The following is a 23,993-nucleotide window of genomic DNA, read 5'->3' on the forward strand; positions in this document are numbered from 1 at the left end:
TACAGTTCCTAAGTCTTAAAGCAGCCTTCTTCAACCTGATGCCCCCCAGATGTTTAGGACTAAGCCAAGAGTTGTAGCAAGAAATGTCTGCAGGACACCAGCTTGGTAAAGATTGCTTTTATCGTTATGGTTTCATGAGTGCTGCAGCAGTAGGGGGGGGGTTGGCCATAATTATTTTTGGACTGCCGGACCCAGTCTTCCCACCCCTCCCCCCTCAAATGGCTGATTTCATTGCCCAAAATCTGTCTATGCCGGCATTTACACCACAGATGATGGGTTCAAGTTGGGATTTGGGTACATACATGTTCAGCAGCCCACTGATACCGAACGCCCAGAGCTGCTCTGTGCACTGAGGCCTTGAAATCCCATGGATTTAAGCAACCTAATTTTGTGCAGGATTTTTTGCACTTTGCCATTTTTTTGTACTGATTTTAATGGCGAAAGTTTGTCTTGGTTTAGTCTCCCCCAAGCTGCGTATCTGCATTTCATGCAGCTGATTGATACATTACTCTCCGAGATGCTCTTGATTCCTCAAAAGATAGGCAGACGCTTTATAAATTATTCGTTTAAGGCATACATGTTCTTTTGTGACCTAGATGCCTGAAAATATTGGTTGGAACAGTAATCTTTAGGATGGAAACCACATGCAGGATAAATAGAACTTCCTTAGTTCTCTGCTTGTTGTGCTCATGTTGGATTTCCATGCATCTCTTAGCCAAGGATGATGCCTGAATATGCCAGCACCTTTGAAAGTCACACTGAATTTGGAGGACCTGTGTATGCACCAAATATCATGTAGTGTAAAGTTTCACGTTGAGCTAGCATTTGCCATCTTGTAATGTCACATAGACAGGCGAAAGAAAGGCAATTTGAACCAGTAAATCTTTTCAGAGTTTCAAATCCTTATTCCTGGATTTGGTTTTTATGAATACAATCCAGCTATTTGGAGACGACTGGCGCAAGGTCCAAACAGTGCTATTTCCAAATCCTACTTAAATTGTTAATAGGGAGCAATTGCAGTTTCCCACAATGCATATTTTGTCATGGTGCCTTCCTGCTCCTCAGGCCACAAAGAGAATCATAACCATTTTTTAATTTGAAGTTTGCATGCCAGTTCATTACAGCTTGTTCAAAGTATTGTTAGAGATTTCGTTGAGGTTAGCATTCAGGTCCCAAAGCAAATGGAAATAAATTGTGTCAGTTGTATTACACTAGCGAGTGAAAAGTACGGATAAATGGTTTCTTGGTGCCCTCCAGGCTAAATTCCTGGTATCTACTTTGCTTCTGGATTTCCATGTTTGTTTGTGTGAAGTAAACTGCTAATAGATTTGAGTCACTTCCCCTCTCCTTCCTTGAGCAGTGTCAAGGGTCAGCACTGGACGGGGAGAAAACATTAAATAGAGCAGGGGCAGGCATCCAAGAAGAATGCAGGGAAGTAAGAATAAGTGAGGGGAAACGGAATTGTTCTTCTAAATGTCATCGTCCCCTAAAGCTCTTAAAAATAGCTCTTGAATTTATGAGGAGGTAGCTTGGCATGATAGTTAAAAACTGTGCACATGAGTAAAAAAATGCTGCATGTTTTTTGAAAATTTGACATTGAGAGGCTGGAGAAGGGGTGGCCCTTACGCTGGCCTGGGGTCTTACTGTGGAGGAATCATAACACTCAATGCACATTTGAAAAGAAGAACTATTTACAGGAAGCCCCACTATGCTTCCTTCCCATCTCAAGCACTCTTGACTAGTGTGTGGTCTCTGAAAAAATGTTGAATTTGGTGTGTTACCATTTGCACTGTATTCTGTTACCGGGTTGCTTTTGTTGGGTAGTCGCAGCAGTCAGACAAAATAGAGAGAATACTCAGTGAAATAATTTCCCCCAACCAACCTTTTAAAAAGAGGAGCTTGGTGCATTTGTTCCACAGGTGCATTTGGACTTCCACAGCGACATTTTTATAACTATTTGTAGTCCTTCAGGGAAAGACATTTTCCTTACACTGGCAGCTGCGTGCTCCTTGAAATGTGTAAAAGTGGAAAGCTATTCCTAATACACACATTCTGGTCTATGTTGAAAGTTGGGCAGGGGACACAATGCATTCTAGGGCGTCAAGCAGGGATGTGCCCGACTCAGCTCCCTTCCTTAAAAGTGTTTTGCAAGGAACAAATAGAAGCAGGTTTGGCACCAAAGTGTTTTGACATTTTTCTAAGGTAAAAGGTGTGGGAGGTGGTGGAGGACAGGAGTGCCTGGTGTGCTCTAGTCCATGGGGTCACGAAGTGTTGGACACGATTAAACGACAACAACAAGGTAAAAGGAAGAGATGGGAGTTTTATCTTGTAAAAAAGTCTTCTGTTCCCCAATCTGCAGGTGTGGGATAGCATTTTGCCTCAACTTATATCATGCTGTTTATGAAGGTGTCATTCAATGGATATGGAAGTAGTAGTTGATGAATATAAAACTTAAACATGGGGCATAAGCAAAATGAACTGATCTAGCTGTCTTCCACAGGTGCCTCTCTCACAAATTGCCTTCAGCTCTGGCCCTCCACCACAGATTCTTTACAATCCAGCTCAGCAGATTCTGACGTATGCTGGTTTTTGCCCTTCTGCAGCAACTGTTCCTCATTATGCTTCCTACCATTTACCCCTTCAGGTATAGTAGAGGAAGAGTTCCATTTCCTTTAACTGTAAATCAAATGCACCGTTATGGCGCTGCTAGACTGTGTTCGTGGCGGATGTTTGTGTGGGGGTGGTGGTGATATGTATCAGACGAGCACTGAAAGTAGTTTTCAGCACTTTTAAAATAATTCTTCACAAATCAAGTGTTATATTGTTTGTTTCTACTACAATTTAATATGTTATATGGCCAGTGTCGCAGGTGCTCTGCTGAGAACACAGAATCAAAATTGGAAAGACAAGCCAGAGCTGCAGGAATGACATACGAGCCGACAATTTGTGTGTGGCTGGGTGTACACAGCAGTGATAGGGAACCTGTGGCCCTCTAAATTGCTGAGCACAACTCCCATCAACCCTGACCACTCAACCATGCTGATTGAGGGTGATGGGAACTGGAGCTCAATGTTGGAGGGCCACAATTTCCCCTCGTATTCAGTGGTGAATTAGGCCATAGAATCATAGTGTTGAAAGGGACCACAGAGGTCATAGAGTCCATCCCCCTGCAATGCAGGAATCTACTAATTGGGCTATCCCATTGTCTCTCTGCGTATACCAGGGGTCAGCAACCTTTTTCAGCTGTGGGCTGGTCCACTGTCCCTCAGACCATGTGGTGGGCCAGACTATATATATATATATTTTGGGGGGGATTAACGAATTCCCATGCCCCACAAATAACCCAGAGATGCAATTTAAATAAAAGCACACATTCTGCTCATGTAAAAACACACTGATTCCCAGGCTGTCCATGGGCCGGATTGAGAAGGCGATTGGGCTGCATCCGGCCCACGGGCCTTAGGTTGCCTACCCCTGGTGTATTCCGTATTTTTCTGTGTATAAGACGTCCCCATGTATAAGATGTCCCCTATTTTTAGGGACTCCAATTTAAGAAAATAGGGGGGAGATTGCACCGTGTATAAGATGACCCACAGTTTTCCACATAATTTTAAAGTAAAAAAACCTAGTCTTCTACATGGAAAAATACGGTATATTACCACAATTATGCATAAGTGATGAGTTTTTAGGTTGTTGTTTTTTTACATATGTTTATGTATATGCCTAATGCTCTTTTGAAATCCGGTTAGCAGCTAATCACCGAAAACCTTTTGTTTTGCTACAGCCTACCAACAATTTCCCAACAGCATCATCTACTGATATTTCTTTATCCGACGACACTCAGCCGCCATCTCAGTCCAGCTCTAACTATGGCTTGCCTCCCAATGCTCCTCCATTATATACACCATATTTCCTGTCAGGTGAAAAGCCTCCACCGTACGTACCATAGCCAAGACACCAATATCAACAGGTAGCAGGTTTAAAAACAAAAGCCTTGGCAGAAATGTGTGCTAACTAGCTAGTGGTCTTTCAGGAGTGTCATATTGTGTGGCATGTTATTTATCAGCTTTAAATCCAAATAACATGTTAAGAAGATAATGATTGCAAAACCAGGCAGGCATCACAGACAGTTGATCGATCAGTCAAATATTGCATGCAGTCCTTTCCAAACTGCCTTTTAAACTAACATGCATCCCCCTGCACCTCCAAAGCAACTATTATTTTTAAAACAGAGCTAAGATCTAGGTAGCCACACACAGCCTGCATTTGGATACAGTATTAATGATAAATCTGGTTTATCGTAATGGAAATGAATTAGGTGAGCCTTGGGTTCGTGACACTCCTCATCCTCTTCCAATGCAGCTGCAATGAGAAGTTTATGCTTTTGTTTCCATTTCCAGTTAACATGATTTAGTGTTGTCTGAACCCTAAAGTATGGTTAATCTTAATCATGGCTTACTGAAAAAAGCCCCCCAAAAGCCACAGTTAAGACTAACCACGGTTTGTTTGCAATTGCACGTAACACTACTATGATTTGTCAAACACAGAAGCAAGTTTTTGATATCCTTCTCACAGTCATACTGATTATATGGGGACACATGAACTAGAAGCTTACTTAGATTTGTTCCTGTAACAGTTTATGGTTATGTCTGAATGCAGGTGTTGTGTGCTTGGTGGCCCAAGATACTAGATGCAAATAAACAGCCTTTATATTGCAAGGGGATGTCCATCTCTACCCAGAGAGAATAGCTATGCAGATACACATCTGAGCTGCATGTGCAGCAGCAAAGCCACTTTGTATGTAAATCACTTCACAAAGCTGCAAAACTCTGGCTTCTTAGTTTTATTTCCTTATTCATAATAGTTGGTTTTACTTCCAGTTTAGAATCTAAAAGGGAAAGATACTTTTATCTTTCTTTCATAGCATTAATGTTTTCTTTTGGGTGGATAGGTCTTCCAAAAGATTGTGACGGTTATTTTACAATAAAATATATTGTGTGTAATATATTTGTACTTTTAGTCTATGCATGTTATAGATGAGATTAAATATCATAATTTAATATGAACTGTTTTTCCAAAGGGTTAAAATATACTGAAGGAGCAAAGTATTTTAAAATATTTGGATTTATTCTCTTGTCTCAACAGTTGTACTGTGCAGTAGTTACTACTACTAAAAATAAAGTTATCTTTTCCATATGCTACAGATTCAACAAGCGATGCAGTATTTAATGTTGGCACATAACAAAAGGGGGGCTGTAGTAAAAGCTTCTGTTGCTATTTACAGGGAAGCAACCTTTGGCAGAGGTTTGGAATGAGACAGGGAGTGGCTTTGGTTTCAGGATGGAGTCCACAGGCTACCCATTTCTAGCTTAGAGTTTTTCACATTATGTAGAATGAGACAGCGGGGTGGGTGGAGGATAATGATGAAGAAAACTTGGGAACAGAGAGGAGGAAAGAGGACTAGAAAGCAAGTAGCACATGGAGGCTGTTTATACCAGGGATGTGGAACCTGTGCCCCTGGAGATGACATGGGACTCCAACTCCCATCAACCACAGGCAACATATATCTGGACAGCCACAGGTTCCATACGGTTGATGGAATAGAACAGGCAAATATAATAAATGAGATTTTTTAATGAAAAATTCAGAATTCGATGTAAAGAAAGGAAATGCACACTTTTTTTTGGTTGGAGAGCTGTAACATAAAATTCAAAGAATTGCTAATTTTGGGAAGTATTAATTAGATATGCTCACATTAAAACACAAACCAAACTGAATTTCTTACCTATCCCTAACTATGAGCAAATTGGAAGCAAGTGGGGTGCGCATTAAAAGGGGAATAAGGGCCAGGGCCAGCCCAATATATTTTGCTGCCTAGGGCACAGCGGCCACCCCCCAGTGTCATGGTGCATAGGGACCCTGTACCCCTGTTCCATACTTACCTCACTACAGAAGAGAGTTTGTGTGATAGACCATAACAGCTAGAGGAGAGAGGGCAGGCAGTGGAGATAAGTAGAAGTCTTTACTCTCCATGCTCCATATATGTAGAAGTTTTGCATGTAGTGAGAAGGTGGGGGAGGGATAAAGTGCTCTATCCCACTGCTATTTCTGCACCCATGCTGAAAATGCAAACCATCTGTCTCCAATACTCCTAAATGGGAATAAAAGCCTTGTCATTTCCACTGGGGAGAGTATAACATACCAAACATTGTGCGTATGGATGTGCTAGAGAATACATAAAGTGAAGCAAACTATTTCATAACAGACTAGCACCACCCAAAGGACTTAATGCAAGAGAGCAAAGCATTCCCACCCCACACAAACAACAACAAAACAACAACCACCACTCCTGCAACATATAGAGGCAGTTCCAGTTTGTAGTGATCTATTCTGCCATGATTGATAGCACTTGCTTCTGGTTTAAATGCCAACAGCTCCATTGCTCATGTGTTCTTAAAAGTCCATCTTCCCCCAATAACTGCTATCACTCTTTGCTTTTTAAAAAAGCCTCAGACAAGTTTTTCTGCCTAGATTCATTAGAAAAAGACACAACCTAGTTGCTGAACATCATCAGCCAACAAAGTAACCAAGCTTTGATATAAAACCCTAATATTGATCCAAATCAACATGAATAAAGTAAAATTCCAACTAGAACACAGACCATCATTGCTTCAGCAAAGTCCAAAAAAAAGTTCTTATATTTTATTCTTTCATATTTCATTAAGTCAGTAAGCAGCATTTGGTAATAAAAAAATACAGAACTATTTTTTAATCTTCCAGTCCACTCAGAATATATTACCAGTTGCCACATGGCAGGTATGACCTGCCTCTTAACAACTCACCTTCGGCAATAATTTGCAGCTTTGGGTTATTAATATCAGTTTTATCAACTATTTACAAATATATTACATCTTTGAAACCCTCCCAAGCGGAGAAATATTTCAATAATTAATCTGACACACGAGTTTCAGTAGCTCCTAAATAACTTCAGTGTTCAAGAGAACTATACACGCAGTGCTGGAAGTCTGAATAATTTATATCTTATTTATATTTATATTTATATATTTATATATATAAAGGAAAGCATTGAAATGGGACTTTTCTGAATATAAAACGTTTGTGTGTGTTGCAGTGGCATCTATTGACCAGTCTCTATTGGAGGACAAGAATGAGATGTGATGTCATTGGACTTGTAGACAGCTTCATCTAGATCCACAGCTTGCTTGTTAACTTTCACTGTCATGCAGCCACGGTAGAAAGCGGTGACTGGAGTTGAAGTGACAGGAACATCTGTATGTTTTGTTTTGTTTTGTTTTTAAAAAAAAAAAGAGAAGGAAAACATATTCAATAAAGGTTACCACCTTATTCTTATTCTTGTTAATTCTAAAACAAAACATTTTTTTTTCCATTTAACATTCTAAGCTGTACGCGGGGCTATGACTAACACAGGCTACGGGAACAGCTAAACTGCAAAATTCAGGGAAGCTTTCGCAGAAGGAACTTGTTTCTGCATACAAAGAATTAGAAATTGTTCCGGGATGTAGTGTTTCACTGCTTCTTCTCTTTCTCGAATTTTGTTCTTGTCTTCCTTTCCAAGGTCTTCTGTTCAATTGTAAGATAAGTTTTGGCACCAAGGCAAGTTTAGCCTGCAGGTCTTCTCCCCTCGGGACTATCTGCACTGATAACAGCTTAGGGTTCTGTCTGGAAAAAGCTCCCCCTTGTAACTTAACTCCTAGACAAAAGGTCTGGGTTAACCATTACATAATTTAGGACAGAGGCGACTTCTGATGCAGTGTAATTATTATCTGATAATCTCATTCTGTGGAAGATGTTCTCATCCCGCTTGCCATTCAGTTTTGAATTATCTACAGCTCAGCACAAGCTGGCTGATGTTATCTGAAGGTATAGATGTCTTCCCAGGGCTTGGGGTATGGTCCAAAGGAGCATGAGGTCTCCACCTTCCTAAAGCTAAGCAGGTTTGTGGCTGGTCAGTGCCAGGATGGGAAACTGCAGGGGAACTACATATACACCACCTTGGGCTCCATGGTGGAAGAAGTGGGCACTCATTCCAATAAATGGTGGCTAAGTGCACATGCAGGGATGCGGGTGGCGCTGTGGTCTAAACCACAGAGCCTAGGGCTTGCCGATCAGAAGGTCGGTGGTTTGAATCCCCGTGACGGGGTGAACTCTCGTTGCTCGGTCCCTGCTCCTGCCAACCTAGCAGTTTGAAAGCACGTTTCCGTGCACTGCTCTGGTTCGCCAGAAGTGTCTTAGTCATGCTGGCCACATGACCCGGAAGCTGTATGCCGGCTCCCTCGGCCAGTAAAGCGAGACGAGCGCTGCAACCCCAGAGTCGTTCACGACTGGACCTAACAGTCAGGGGTCCCTTTACCTTTAAGTGCACATGTAGAATCGTGTGGTGAGGATGCAGGCAGAGGAGTACAGGAACCCAGATAAAGATTTAGCAAATGACTTCTATGTGCCTAGTGCTGTTTGATAGAGGGATGACCACCCTGTCAGGCACAGAACATGCATATAGGCTATGGAAATATTTTCTTTACTATTATTGGGAATCAGCCAAATAATAATTTTTTTAGTAAAAGGCGGGAAGGCAAGCTGCTCTAGAGATGTTTAAGATAATATATCTGTCATACACCTTTGATCACAGCTGTGTTGGAATTGGTAAAAATCTTTTATTAGATGCCTACCAGTATCCATGTAAACACTGAAGCAGGAAGAGAGAGAGAGGATTTTAGTATAAGCCAATACATGAAGAAATCAGCTTATATCAACATTACTGCTATGTCTAATTTATAATCCACCTGCAATTTAATCTGCAGAGAATCATTCTCTCATTCACATTTGCACGCACACACCATGGTTTCAGTTTTTGACCTAACAACCTCTGTAGCCGTTCCTGTGTAGCCTTGCCTGTAACACAAGCTGGATCTGCAGGAATTAACAGTGAACCTTTTGTGGCAAAGAGAAACACAGCCTGCAGATTCCTGCAGAGCAGGGTTCTGTTAAAGACACAACTACAAGACTTTGATCAAAAGTTGGCAAACGTAAAATTTGCAAAAAAAGGTAAGTATTATGTGCTCTGGAGGTCATGTAAAAAACAAACAAACAAACTATGCATTGACACATATGTAACAAAAATTGGCTTAAACAAAATGCTTCTGTGGAGGAAACTAAAAAGCATTGATTTAAGAAAACCACATGACACCTTTTGCAGCAATACCATTAGCATTCTAATAAAAGTAAATTGGGGGGGATTTTAAGGTATAATTAGGTAAAAAATTATCAGTGGGATTGCATTTTGCCTCTTAACTACCCTTTTTTTTGAAGAAGAAGAAGAAGAAGAAGAAAAAACTACTTTAGGAAAAGACTTTGAAACTAACAAAGGGGCCACTGCAGAAAAAGACACAAAATATAAAAGAGCTGATGAGATGAAGGATCCCTGTGGGCACATTGTACTAAGCTGAGCTACCATGTAGAAAAACTGAACAGATAAGTAGTATTTATTAAATATATTCTACTATTCAAATTATGCTGCTGTCATATTCCCTAAAGCACCACCAATGGACAATAGTTAAAACTGAAATAGTAACCTATTGGGCAAGATCCATCCATTTTGCATGCGTAGAGCTTTACAGATTTGCATGCACTGAGAGATGAGAGACTTTCCATAGACATTTATTAATTTATACGTTTCTTGCTCTTCAATATTGAATAATAAAACCAGCTAAATAAAACCAAAACAAACAGCATTAAAGCTGTTTGAAACCAGAGCCTAGAATGATTCAAAAACCTATCAAAATAAACAGCTAAAAGGCCCGGGCACAAAGAGAAAAAGGAGAAGGGTCTTCAGTTGCCAAGCAAGCCTTCCTGGGGAAGACAAGCCAGGGCACCAACACTAACACATCCTCTTTCATTTCACTGCTCCCCTCACTTCCAAAGGCCTGTAGAAGGGCTTCTGAAGAAGATCTCAACATCAGAGCAGGAATATCAATCCTTTAACCTTTGCTGATCCTAAGCTATGTGGGACTTTAAAGACCAGCACTTGGAACTGTGCCTGAAAATGCATGCGTCCTTTACAATCCATGCCTTCTCTTGCTGAAGTTATTGCTTAGGGCTTGGTTGATGTCCAGAAAAAAAAAAGTCAGGAAGAACTCTGCACTCCTCAAAAAGACACCGGCTACTTGGGAGAAAAATAACTGAAGCATAAAATATTTTTGGTGGGGTGGGGCAGGAAACATTCCTGCAGATGCAGACATCTGGTGGTATTTCCATTCCACTCCCCCAGTACACTAGAATTTCTCTGCAAACCAAAACATTTTAACCCTTGTGTCTCTAAAAGCAGACACCCAGATTTTATCGCTCCGAAAACAGAACAAAGGGTGATGCCTGATAATGTTTCCACACTGAGGAAGTATCTTATTCCAACACTATTTTGTGTAAATAGCCCAGATTTAATTCATCAACATGAAAGGGACTATACCTTTGCATTCAAAGTGCCTGGAAGCAGGCAGACTGGATTGTTAGCTTTCACTCCTGTCTCATTAGAATCACAGGGAGGATCTGCTGGCCTTTACATGGAGATCTGTATAATACCAATCTTTAAGTATAATCTTTCTAGGAACATTTCTCTGGCCTTTCATGAACATAAAATGTATGTTGCCTTCTCTTTCAATAGTTCTATGTGGCCCCTTATCTAAGCAACCCTCACTTACTACAATGGAATGCAATTTAGAATAATGATCACATTTGTGATTTCTGCTTGAGAACATACTATTTTCCTTTCCCATCCTTTCCTGATAAAAACACCCCTCAGGTTCAGTTGTGCTTCATTCTCCAAACAGGCAAAATTTCAAATGGCAGGCTATAGATGTCACAACAAGTCATGCTTTATTGTGACAGGAACAAGTTGCAGCAAACCTCAGGCTCACAGAAACCCCTCTTTTCTCATCTGCAGCCAGGAAGACAACTTCAGAAGTTTTTTATTTCAGTTTGCGTTAACCTGTGGTTTGTTGTGTTATCTGGCACAATGAACCGCTTAACACAAACCAACGTACTATGGTTGGTTTAACAAGCAGCCAACTTCAAACCAAAACAAACCACAGTCCCTAGTTTGGACGCATCACCAAGACAGGGATCATAGTATGTTGTTCCTGTATGTACTAGATAAGAAGCAAAGTGAGTGTCATCTGTGGATTCATTGTAAACTATTAACCACAGTTTACTGTGACATGTGAATGCTGTCCAAGCAGAAGGAGAACATGGTCACTTCTAGTGACTGTTTGGCAGTCTACATTCTGGACTGCAACATTTGATACTCACCTGGCAATCCTCCCACATAGGTCTTCACAGATGATTGCAGGTAATTATCCAAGAGGGACAAATTTTCTTCTAGCTGTGAATGGCTTAGTTCACTCTGTCCTGCAGTGCCATCCACAGTCATCAATATTTGACCTCTGTCAATGGAGATGTCAATCAAGTGTTCCTGTTCATCACAAATGCTTACTGCCAGTCTGCACACCACTGTGTTCTTCACTGCCAAGACAATGAACTGAATAGCAAGAAAGAATAAGGAATGAGATAGAAAATGGAAGTTATAGATATTTATAGGAAAAGATAGCACCAACTTACCTTAACTTAGAAATATTTGAGGAACTTAAGATACTATTACCAAATGCAAGGATTGTTCAAAATTGTAGTGGACAACCACTCCCAAATACACTGTTATCCCCACTCAGCAGAAAAGGTATGGGAAGGTTTGCTTTGAAACTAGCCAACGACTAACTCTGTTTGAATTCAAATGTTTCTCCTCAGTACATTAACCACATGAACTGCTTTGCTGGGGAGGTCCTAGAACCATCTCGTCTCTAGCACTGCAGTGGCTATCTAGATATTTCTGGAAAACTCATAAGCAAGACATTAAGCTAGTAGCCAACAAACACAGCTTGTTCTACAGAATGTGGTTAACCAGCACTACATCTGAACATGGGACATGCCACTTTAGCTATTATGGCGATAAGAAATGGGCAAGAAGGGACCTGCATAATTATGGTGGGTGAAGTGAGCAAAGAAAAGCAAGCTGAGGAGGTGGATGTTATCTTTCATTTTTTTACCTCTTCCACCATCACTGTCTAGGTCTGTGAAACACTACTGGCTAAGAATTTATTTCTTGTTATTAAACATTTAATACTAGCATCAAAGAACGCCCTCCCATCAACGCACAATCCAGTGCCTGTTTACTCAGAGGTAAGCCCCACTACATTCAATGAAGGTTATAGCCTTACAATATAATCCTGTACATCTCTACTCAGAAAAAAAGCCCCATTGAATTCAGGCAAGAGGATATCGAATCACTGACTGTATGATTCGAGGCATGATTACTAGAAGTAGATTCCACTGAATTCCGTGAAATCCAGCGCCTAGCACAGCCTTAATCACTCTATTCAGTTAATTAGCATAGCCCTAAGTTCTGTTCCCACTACTTTAGTATTCTGCTTTGTGAAACTTCATTATTAATGGATATACATCTCTGGCCATTAATTAAATTTATGTATATATTATTTTGTGGGCATAGTTGGAAATCTGCTGGTACAATTTCAGTATCTCTCTTGAGTTCAATAAAACCATTCACAATTTATCAAAAGAGAAAATGGAACAAAAAGGCATAGGTTGCAACTCAGTGAATTAAATTATGGGGCCTTAAGCTCAGTGATCTCCCTGGAAAAGACCCTGATGTTGGGAAAGATTGAGGGCACAAGGAGAAGGGGATGACAGAAGACGAGATGGTTGGACAGTGTTCTCAAAGCTACCAGCATGAGTTTGACCAAACTGCGGGAGACAGTGAAAGACAGGAGTGCCTGGCATGCTCTGGTCCATGGGGTCACAAAGAGTCGGAAACGACTAAACAACAACAAAAACGCTCAGTGATAGAGCATCTGCTTTGCATGCCTATGTTCCAGGTTCAATCCACAATGGCATCTCCAGTAGGGCTGGGAATGCCCCCTGCCTGGAATCCCGGAGAAGGCACTGCTAGTCACTGCAGAAGACAATACTGAGCTACATAGAAGAAAGGTTTGGCCTAGTATGAAGGCAGCTTTCTATGTGTCTAGCCATAAAATTCTATTGTAATGCATCTGGCAGTGTGGACTCTGTGGCCTATGAAAACTTGCTGTTTTGCAGCAGTCCCTGACCACAGCGATGTGACTCCCTTCCTCCTTATTTGTGTTATTCTCAACTCTAACAGCATCAGGTAACATCTAGCAAAATAAACTTTCATGCCTGATTTGTTGGGAGTATTAAGTGGGGAACATCAAGTCTGAGGTGGGGAACCTCAGGCCTGGGGGATAAATGTGGCCCTCCAATCCTTTCTATATAGCCCTCTGGACTCTCCCCAGAACACACCCACTCCCTCTGTGCCACATGTTTCTCTAGCCCTCCCTCATACCCTCCCTTTTTTGTGGGTTTTTGGCTGGAATGGGTCCTTGAACCCTGATAATGCCTCTTGGATGCCTGGATGGAGGATAAAGAAACATGGTGGTGTGTGTGTGTGTGTGTGTGTAGAAAACATAACTATTGGAATTGCATCTTTAGTCTGGCATGCTGCCTTCTCATCCTGGTCCTAAAAACCTCAGTGATACACCAAATGAAAACAAAAAACTAAAATACATATTTACCTGTTGTTTAAGTTTCTTGGTGGAATGATAGTCAATCAGAGCCACCGATAAAGGGACTGTTGCTTCACTGCTGATGAGGGCAAAGAGCACCCCAGTATCTGTGGCTGGTCGAATCAGAATATTTACTTTTACTTCCCATTGCTTCACTGTTTCATTGGTGTCAAGTGGTTGGGCTACAGAAAGAAAAACAGAACTTAGGTACATAAAAGTTTCAAATAGTCAAGCACAGATAAGATTTCCTCGTCTGAGGGGGGGCGGGACAGATAGCTACATATTATTAAATCACCAGTATAAATACGAAACTATTTTAACTGCTCTGTTTCATCCATCTTACAGAAAGTGCTATGGCCCTGTAGATTGCTTGAAGCCAAGGTTAAGCTTTTTAATCAACAGGGAGACTTCTGATTGCCAGAGGCTATCAACCCGCAGTACTTGGGGATCCTTCAATGTGAGTCATCCAGCTTCTGCATCAGCCGTGAGCTTTGGGAAGTAATTGAGTGATCTGATATCAACGAACCCAAGAGGAAAACAAGATGACTTTCACAAAACTCACAGCAATATAAATGTATAAATAGAACGTGGTCCACATGACCTAATTGTAGCCCCAGGTTCTGTTCTCACTTATTTCAGTGTTATGCTTTGTGAATGGATACCAAACTAGCACAATTTGTTTTGTTTTTTTAAAATGTCAGTTATTAAACTGGGAGCAGAACGCCTTTTGCAGGGCTATTATTTGCGGCACATTTTAATCTGCCTTGTTGTTGTGGCACAATTCACCATGGAAAAATTGTGGTGCTCACTGCTGATAATTCCTGCTATAAAGCATCATGGGGACAGGATGAGTCAAATCACCCAGCACACCTGGGATTGTGGGAAGCAGTCTGACTGATACCTGTCTGCATGTACAACAAAGGAGAGATAGATCAGGCATCTGGCTTGGAGACAGGTCAATATCACAAATATTTACCAGTATGTTTTATAACCCCAAAGGAAGGGACTTCTCTGGATAATTAATAATAATAATAATAATAATAATAATAATCTGTCAACTTATCATCTATGCTCTATAAAATATTAGCTTGTTAATTTCCTTAATAGGGCATCTGGTGCCCTATTATTTTTTTTAAAAAACCTGGCTGAAAAATGTATTACAGTAATAGCTTTTTATTTATTTTTATTTGAATTCCTATCCCATCCTTGCTTTCAAAAGAGCCTAGGGGGTTGATGGCATATGTATACAATATATTGAATTAACTTTTTTTTGTACTTTGCATTGCTAAATTTAGAGAGAAGAATTTAAAACAACCTATTTAAAGATGCAACTACTACACAGAAAGAAATGATCCCATACAACAATTATATATTTTAAACTGCTTTTTAAAGCCTTTTATATCTTTCTTTCTATCTATCCATGCATACAAGTATTTATTTATGCATGCATATATTAACATCTGATTTTAAATGCCAAGGTTTCGCTTGACCCATTAATTTTAGATAGTCTTTTTGGGTATGCACTTCCACATTAAACTTTCTTCTTGTGAGTAACATTGAAATAACACAGTATAGTATATGTTCAGGGAGCAAATGCCAAGTTCAATCTTGGCTGAAACAGATGTGTAAGTAAATCACCTTCCTAAAGGCCTCTACTGTGTTCAGTCTGTGCAGAATTATTAGTCTCAACTCAGCACATGTCACTGAGAAGGTGACCACATCGACTCTCAGTGTAATCAACACTGCCAGAGGGCCAGAAATGACCCTCACCATTGCATTTTAACCCATAGGGAATGTTTCACCAGATAACAAATCATGGAAGGCTTTGACCTGACCAACAAAAGTCCGAAGTGAAATATAAAAACACACTGTGAAGTGCAAGCAACAAAAAGTAAAGCAGAGTTTTCTATATTGTGCGGGGTTTAATATACCTAACATTTTTTCTCTTTTACTACTTGAACCTCTATTTCAGGTTGAGCTTTTTTTATGAAGAGGATATGGCAATTTTAAGACAGCACTCCTCAACTGATTCTCTTTCTCTGCAAAATTTAAATGCGTATTTTCTGCAGCATAATACTACCAGACACTTACCATAGCTGAAATTAAACACAGCAAAACCATTGCCAGGGTAGAAGGAGCCTCTTCCTGCAACCGCAAAGCACTGCATCTTATCATTCACTCTCACTGTCTCTTGGATGGTCATATCCTCGCCATTCAGCCAATTCCAGCCCCTCATGCACCCGTCCATTCTTGGGTTAATCTAACAAGATTAAGTGCATGGCTTTACTTTCAGTTTTTTTGCTGAATTTGTAATGAGGGATATGGGTTAAAAACATTTTATAAATTATTTTTTAAAGACTTGAATACCTCTCTTAAATATAAATATTGCCAAGGTAGGGCACAGAAAAGCAATCAATTCATAAAGTAACAGCAAATCCAAAAAGTCAGGTTATGTCTTTCAAAGATACTGAGATGGCCTTATGTTAAAACGAATCATTATATAAATCTGTGGTACAGCCGCACTAGGAACACTGTGTACAATCCATGTCAACCTATCTCAAACAGGGTATCACAGTAATGGAAAAAGATTATGGCAGCTTCCCTATGATAAAAGGCTAAAACACAAGAGGCTTTTTAGTTTAGGAGGGAAAGACAATGAGGAGAGGGGCTAATAGATGTTTGTAGACGTTAATGGGAATTCATCCCTTACTGAACACTGACATCTGGAGGGCACCAAGTTGGGGAAAGGCTAATCCATAAAGGAGGACTCCACTGTCCAGAACACCTGAGCCCAGGAATACCCACAACACAACATACAAAATCAAAAAGGGAATTGGAACATTTTATCTTATGAGAGAAATTGGGCATCTCATCACAGCTTAAATACAAATTCAATAAGAATGCCAGAAACCAAATGAATTTGATTCAGAGTCTGGATTTGACCTATGGGCTGCCAGCTGACCACCTCATACCAGTGGATTACTCCCTATATATACTTAACAGTAGTACTTACAGGCTGGACAAGATCTTTAGTCTTAAAAGGAACACCTCCCACTGTTAGGTTGAGCTGATAAAGTCCTCTGTCCAGAGTAAACAAATCTCCTGAGACAGCTATCTTCATAACTGCATCCTTATTGACTTTTATAACCAAACTTCTCTCCAGCTCTTCCACAGATATCTGAAGGGGGGGGGGGGAGATACAAACAGGTTCAGAAGTTTGGTTTAGTTCAGAAGTTTAGTACCTGCATGATGCAAAAGGCATCCACAAAAGAAAAGGGGAAAAAAGGTGAGGGAGCTAACATCACATCATCAGGTAGTAACAAAGCATTCTTGTCTCTCCAGAAATTTAGGACAGAGTTCACACAGCTATGATCAAGCCTCCTTTGGCTTTTCATGTACAATAAGCAAGCCCAATTTATGTGCAAAAGTGAAGGCAGTATTACAGAATGCTATGGCAGTTTTATATTTGCATCTTGACTATAATGCAAAGGAAGAAGACCATATAGTTTGTAGTTTCCAACACTATTGCAAGGTAAGTCCTTCATCCCTTTACCCTGGGAACCAGCCCCATCCTCTGCACCTGAGAGAGTACAATGGGTTATGGAGGCAGAGTTCTGTGTCATATCTTATAGGAAGGTATGCACCATGTAGTCTTGCACCATGTAGGAGCTGTGGCATGTGTGAGGAATATGGCTTCTCTTTTAGGAGGAAATCCTGTTTGATGGCCATCTGATTGCTCCAGTGCATTCTTTTGATTTCTCTGCCACAGCACAAGATCCCTGCTTTGCTGCTGCCCTCAAATAGGAAAACAAACCATGGAATGGCAGGCTTAGTGTTAAGTCTGAACCAATGGTTCAGGCTTGTTTCTTTCCAGACAAACCATGATCTGAATCCAAGATTTGTTCTTGACTTCCTGAGAATGGTTTGTTTGGGAGAAACAAATCACATGTGCTGGTTCAAGCGTAAGCACCAAGGCAGCTGCAGCAAGGTGGTTTCCCTGTTTGGCTAACAAAGAAGCAAAGTGGAAATGTTCAGCCTGCATGTACCAGGAAGCAGCCCATGTAGAAGCTTGCTTGCTTATTGATTTCCTGCCCTATCTCCCAAAGGAGCCCAAGCAGCAAACACCAGATTATGTTACACAGGAATGAGGATCATATGAAACATGGCAAGTGGAGATGGTAACATTTTTAAAGACACACACACAATGGGAAGAAGGGGAGGGGACACCTGAAGGACTGCATAACTCCAAAATGTTTTAAAAGGGAAAGGCGTTTGGAGAAAGACCTCAAACTCACAAATACAGTAGTTTTAGGGGAAGCTTTGGGAGCAATCCAAGTCAACGAATTCTAGGTGGATGAATACAACCGACTGCAAAGAACTGTTCCTTTTTCTACTAACAGCGTATAGGTAGATATTTACAAATTACAAACTATGAGGAAGAACATGAATTTCAAGTCATCAAGTACAACAGTGCAACTAAAGGAACAATTTTTGGCAGAGTAAAGAAGATTAACAGGGATTAAAACTACTTCCTAGTCTATCAGAAAAGCTCTTGCAATTACATCAAATTACAAAATAATTGCATTTGCCAGTCCACATTTCTTCCATCCAGTACTAAAAGCACTGGATTCTACACACACAACCACAATGATATCATACAAATTCATCGCTTTACCAATCAATGCAGTAAAAATCTGGAATTAATTTTGATAAATGCAATGTTTTCTTTTTTGGTTTTGTAGGCTGGCATTACTTTACAATGAGGTTTTTTTGGTCAAGATGTTCATTATGTAACCCAGAAATTCTGGTTTTACTGCTGCAGCTGACAAGCCTGTGCATGTTAGCTGCATTACAGTAAGTCTAAACTATTTATAAACAAAAAACATTTAACTAATCCATCATTTTACATACATGAGAGCACTCTATACTGTTAAGGTATTATCCCTCCCCCCTATTTTGGGCCAGATTTAATTAACTGGTCCTGCTAGTTGAAGCCCGTGCAAGCACATCCACTAGTGCAGTAAGGCTTCCTCCCCTTTTCCTCCTGGTCCTTTGGTTCTGGGCAGCGTTGGGAGAACCCCTAGAACCGCATGCAGAGGGGAGAAGAGAGATGGTTCTGCTGGGCAAGCAGAAATCTTGGCACTGATAGAACATTTCTAACAGCATGGCGATGAATTCCTCCTATAATGCATACACACAAACAAACTATATTCAGTTTGCTCCACTGAATGGAGGAAACTGTTGGTTTTGATGGTAGTTCAGGAACTGAACCAGACATGAATGGGCGTAACTGGAATTATGAGGAAAGCATTGCAAAGGATGTGTTTTATCCATTAGTTCCTTAACAAATAAGGAGTCTCTCTCTCTTGCACACAATAATATTCAAGAATCCTTCCAATTTTTTAAAAAAGCAATGCTTTTAGTATTTCTTAAAGTGTCCTTTAGGGGTTAGCAATTGACACCATGTTATAGAAAAATAAAACAATACTCTGCATTAAAATATTAGGTGTCAGAATTCATCATTTGAGAAATACAGAGAGCTCTAAATAAACAGTTGGGAGGTGTGGGATTTAAAGAGTTATAAGGCATGAGAACAGCAGCCTGTACTATACCCACTGTCTGCCACATTCCATGGTTGATCATTGGTCCACTGCTGGTCACACGGCCTATTCCATTGTACTTCAGCTGCAACTCTAGCCGTCCATTGCGCAAAGCCAAGACGATCCACGTACTGTCTCGATGGCCTCCAGCAAAGAAAAGGATGCCTTCAGGATCAAAGGTTCTAAAGTCGAATTCAGCCACAAGTCTGGCCACAAGGATACAAGAAATAAAAATCAGTTATTTATGCAGTGTTTCAGGAAGCAGGAAACATAGTGTGCTTTCCATCTAAGTGATTCATTTCAGAGATGCAGGTACTGACTATAAAGGATATATAATCACATTGTCAATGACAGCTGCCATTCATAAGTGCACACACATACAAGGGTGCAGACATCATCCAAAGGCATGCCAAGAAATGGTAGGGGTTTGTCCACTTAGGTGACAAACATGACTGCAGAATCCTGTAGTACCTTAAAGACAGGGATAGGGAAATCTGTTGTCCTCCAGGTATTACTGGACTCCAACTCCCATCAATCTTATGCAGTATGGCTGATAGTCAGGTATGTGGAATCTTTAGTCCAGAAATATCTGAGAAGCCACAGGCTCCCCATGTCTGCTTATGAACACTATGTTATTGTGACATGGGACTGCAAGTGTCATGACTGCTGCCTACAAAAGACCATACAGTCATACCTCATGTTACGTTTGCTTTCAATTTACATTCTGTGGCGACCCGGAACTACCAGAAAGGGTTACTTCCAGGCTTTGCCGCTCACGCATGCACAGACGCGCAAAATGACGTCATACACATGTGCAGAAGCGGCGAATCGCAACCCACACACACACATGTTGCGTTCTGCTCATGTTGCAAACGGGGCTCTGGAACGGATCCTGTTCGCAACCAGAGGTACCACTGTACTGTCTGTCTGTAGCCACAAATACTTTTCTAGAATTCAGTCTACAATAGTGACAGTAAGTTATTGATCATAGAAAGATAATCTGTTTTAACCCATACCTATCCCTCAGTTTATCATGTGTTTAGAAAAGACCTTTCCTCTTTAATTAAAAATGGATTCTCACCGCGTTGGTTGTTTTCTTTTAAAACGTAGTCTGATAACAGGTGTGCCACTAAACATTCTTCCAAGATAGAGGGATTTAACGCTTTTTGCAGCAGCGAAAGATACACAGGGCAAAATGTCCTACAGGAAGAAAAGCAAATCACACATATACAGACATAAAACTTTAAGACAAGGTTTAGAAACAGTGATTTTCTTTGATTTCTTTTATTTTCAAAACACTGATAATTCAATGCCACTGCAACTTTCCAATAGTAACCAGGGGACTACAGTCACACAGGTAGAATCTACACACATATAAAAAACGCTGTGAAAATACTTTTTAAAAAAACATTTTGAAAAATATATTGAATTTGCCATAGTTCACCATTGCTATCTAATGTAACATTTGTATATCACACTTTACAACACACCTAAAACGTTTTATCTGCAACTGTATAGCTGAGTCCACTCCCAACAATCCCTCCTCATTCCAGTTAGCAACTGCAGATTAAGCTGTCACCTACTTCCACACTGAGTTTGGGCATAGAAATGTATGTTTAGACACAGCTAAAGAAGAATAAGTTGATTATGATGCAGCTCAGTGAGCGGGCACAAGCAGATGGTCCCAGGTTCAAACCCTGGCATGTCCGGTGAAAACCCTGGAGAGCTGCTCTCAAGCAGAATAGACAATTATAAGCTAGATAAACAAACAGCATGCCCTGAAAAAAGGCAGCTTCCTATGTTCCTATTTAATATTTCCTTTTGAGAACTAAGGGGAGGGAGGAGAAAGCAGGCAACAAATACCAAGTTAATTACATTCCTGGAACTGAAATCCACTGTAGGCACACACTGTTATTGAAGTTATGCTGGTCTTTTAATGGGTTTGCCTCCAGTCTTGGGGAGTCTGAGCCAGTTGGACTATTCCCCTTTGTAAAGAGTTGTTTCAAAGCTTTGGGACTGCATTCTTTCATTCTTATCTCGTTGAACAGAAGTAAGAAAGCTACCTCACAGGTGTTCATGTTCTTGGAAAGTTTTACTCCACCTCTTCCATTGCAGTGGCAGCTGTAACTTCCTGGCAAATTGACGCATGCTTGCTCACAATATTTCTGTTCACACTCGTCCACATCTATACTCCAGCAACAATGGAGAAAGCAGAGACGCAGATTCTTACATTCCTTTTTAATATGCTAGGCTTAAAAACAGCAATAACAACTGTTGTCCAAAAGCAATATCTAGCATGTCTTATTCCCTCTGGGGCAGGTGGAGGGGAACATAGGGCACTCAAGGTGTTCTGCTTTAATAGCATCAATAATTTCATATATGACAGACAGCATTTTGGGGGGACTCTGGAGTTGCAATGAGTATTACAATTCTGAATGGAGTCAAGGGTCTGGTGGATTGCAAAAGGACAATTTGGGGCGGTGACAAAGTGGGTGATCTGGTGCCTATAAAGCCAACACTCCCTCTTCTTCCCCAATTTTGTTGACAGTTGTTCACCTGTTAGGGGTATGCCATTGTCATAAAAGTCCCTAATTCTATATAATCTCACACTTCTCCAATGAATCATTTGGTTGGGTCCTGTCTGTATTGTAAAATTGTGGATGAATCATAAAGGGTTCAGAGGCGAGACTGGGGATACTAATTTTGAGATCCAGGAATGAAAGCCACACTCCAAGATCAGTGCTAAAAAATGGGTTAGTGAAAGCATAGAAAGCATGGCCAGGATGCTAATATGATTCAGTTTGTCCTATTCCATGTCTATCTACTGATCTCTGAAATTGCGTAGTATGTTTATGACATTATGCAAAAGGGATTGCTTCATAATACCAAGTTCTCCCTAGTCACCCTAGTTCCACCTAGTGGAAGGTGTTCCACTGAGATTGCTGAAAATTTTTTGGGCTAAAATTGGTTGTTAATTTTGTCCACCAGGGGAACCTTCCAAGACTCATTGTTGGTTATGTATTGGCATTCTGCAAGGGGAAGACTCAGAATACTGCATCTTTAGGGGTATTATGAGGCAACCTGTTTGCAGCATTATCAGTGCTGAATGGTCGCTATCCAAAGAAAAGGCCATGGCCACAATGTCTCATGCATTCAAGTAAACAAATGAGGCCAATTTTTTTGATGATGCTAAAAAATATTCAAAAGATAGCAGCTCTCTAGAACAAGGGTTCCCAAACTGTAGTTCACGGACCATGGATTCATACAGGTGGTACACAGCACTGTCCACATTCCATATTAACATGGATTTTAAACTGTATTTCAATTGTCTTTTATTTCTTATATTGCATTTTATTATATTAGTTTGAATTCTTTGGAAGGCAAACTGTAATATAAAAAATGCAACATATGAAATAAAAGAAGCAATACAAAGAGAATTAAAATCATACCACATCTTGCGCCCCACATTATAATTGCTACAAAGCGCAAAAAATCTTTAAAAGGTTCAACAAGACCACCAGAAATTTTCAAGCGGTCAAGGGTGAGGGAGGAATTTGGAAATCACTGCCCTAAAGACTTAAAAATAACTATCGAGGCGGGGGGGGGGGGACTTTACGACAGCAATCTATCAAGCCTCAGAATTATCTTTGTGGAATTAATTCCATCTACTAACCTTCACAAACCTTTCTGACATCATCATAAACATAGCCATCATCACAGACACATGAATAAGAGCTGATCACGTTTTTACACTGAGCTTCTCCACAGATACCTGGTGATACTGTGCATTCATCTATATCTGAAAAGGAACAAAAATCAACAGCAATAATCAGAATGTCAACATTCTTTCAATGCCTATCGTTCCCAAGTTCAATCTTGGTCCAGAGTCAATTCTCATTCCATTGTTACAACTAAATAATGGAAATAGGAAATGACTTCAGTCTTCCCAGAAACCAGAAGCTGCTGTTTTGTAAGCTGTATAGCACCTTGGGTAAAATGCTACCACATTATTGAGAGAGGAAACATCGAAAAAAATCACAGGAAAAATGTGACAGCAATATAAAGTAAGGTCAGAATTTGTGGGACCAAAAGGATCACAGAATTAGGAAATGACAAACTGTTTGTTTTGCTGAGGAAAAAATGAAAACATATTTTCAAAGCCTTTTCAATCCAGTAACACACACACACACACACACACACACACACACACACGGGAGGATGCTTCTGCATGTGATTCTATTGATGGAATCATGCGCACAGATCTTGAGCAGATTCATATCCAAATTCGCTATTGCATACTAATGTGAACGAGAACATGAAGCATATATGACCTTTGTTCGCAAAGCAGGGTGTGAAAAATGATGTCACCTGCACCCCCTTCCACTCTCTTGGTCTAGATTTTAAAATGTGTGTTTAATAGAGCTGATCCTGGAACTACAGAGCCCCAGCTAGCGTGGTCAATGGCCAGGGATGGTGGGAGTTGTAGTTTGGGAACAACTAGAAGGCACCAAGTGAAACTTACGCTATAGGACAACCTTCCCCAACCTAGTACCTCCAGATATTTTGGGCTACAAATCCCAGTAGCTTGAGCCACCATGTCCAAGAGTAAGGGTTGATGGGAATTGTAGATATATGTGTGCATGTGTGTGCTTATCTATCTGATAGGCACCAGGTTAGAAAGGCTGCCAAAAGAGAATGGGTACGGGGCAGG

At 40.5% G+C, this 23,993-nt stretch overlaps 2 protein-coding genes and 1 long non-coding RNA gene across 6 annotated transcripts in view; 1 reads left to right on the forward strand and 2 right to left on the reverse strand.

The window, feature by feature from the left end:
• Positions 1–5,005, forward strand: part of TMEM255B (transmembrane protein 255B) — a 59,155-nt gene extending 54,150 nt beyond the window's left edge. For all 3 annotated transcript variants that reach the window (XM_083735661.1, XM_083735660.1, XM_083735662.1), the window contains 2 exons: positions 2,501–2,644; positions 3,785–5,005. In XM_083735661.1, coding sequence (XP_083591787.1) covers positions 2,501–2,644; positions 3,785–3,949 — 309 coding nt within the window. In that variant the 3' untranslated portion in view covers positions 3,950–5,005. The remainder of the gene's footprint in view (positions 1–2,500; positions 2,645–3,784) is intronic.
• A 1,677-nt stretch (positions 5,006–6,682) lies between these two features.
• The window catches only part of GAS6 (growth arrest specific 6), a 47,728-nt gene continuing 30,417 nt past the window's right edge, over positions 6,683–23,993 (reverse strand). For both annotated transcript variants that reach the window (XM_083735530.1, XM_083735531.1), the window contains 9 exons: positions 22,956–23,081; positions 21,346–21,467; positions 20,364–20,482; positions 19,299–19,488; positions 16,696–16,860; positions 15,774–15,942; positions 13,692–13,864; positions 11,341–11,569; positions 6,683–7,290 (listed from right to left, as the gene is read on the reverse strand). In XM_083735530.1, the coding sequence (XP_083591656.1) occupies positions 7,139–7,290; positions 11,341–11,569; positions 13,692–13,864; positions 15,774–15,942; positions 16,696–16,860; positions 19,299–19,488; positions 20,364–20,482; positions 21,346–21,467; positions 22,956–23,081 (1,445 nt within the window). In that variant the 3' untranslated portion in view covers positions 6,683–7,138. The remainder of the gene's footprint in view (positions 7,291–11,340; positions 11,570–13,691; positions 13,865–15,773; positions 15,943–16,695; positions 16,861–19,298; positions 19,489–20,363; positions 20,483–21,345; positions 21,468–22,955; positions 23,082–23,993) is intronic.
• Positions 7,322–11,334, reverse strand: LOC310843152. The gene is made up of 2 exons (XR_014563538.1): positions 8,347–11,334; positions 7,322–8,203 (listed from the first exon to the last, which is right to left on the reverse strand). It is a non-coding gene; the product is annotated as an uncharacterized lncRNA (long non-coding RNA).

The sequence above is a fragment of the Podarcis gaigeae genome (assembly GCF_964106915.1).
Source record: "Podarcis gaigeae genome assembly, chromosome: 4".
NCBI lineage: Eukaryota > Metazoa > Chordata > Lepidosauria > Squamata > Lacertidae > Podarcis > Podarcis gaigeae.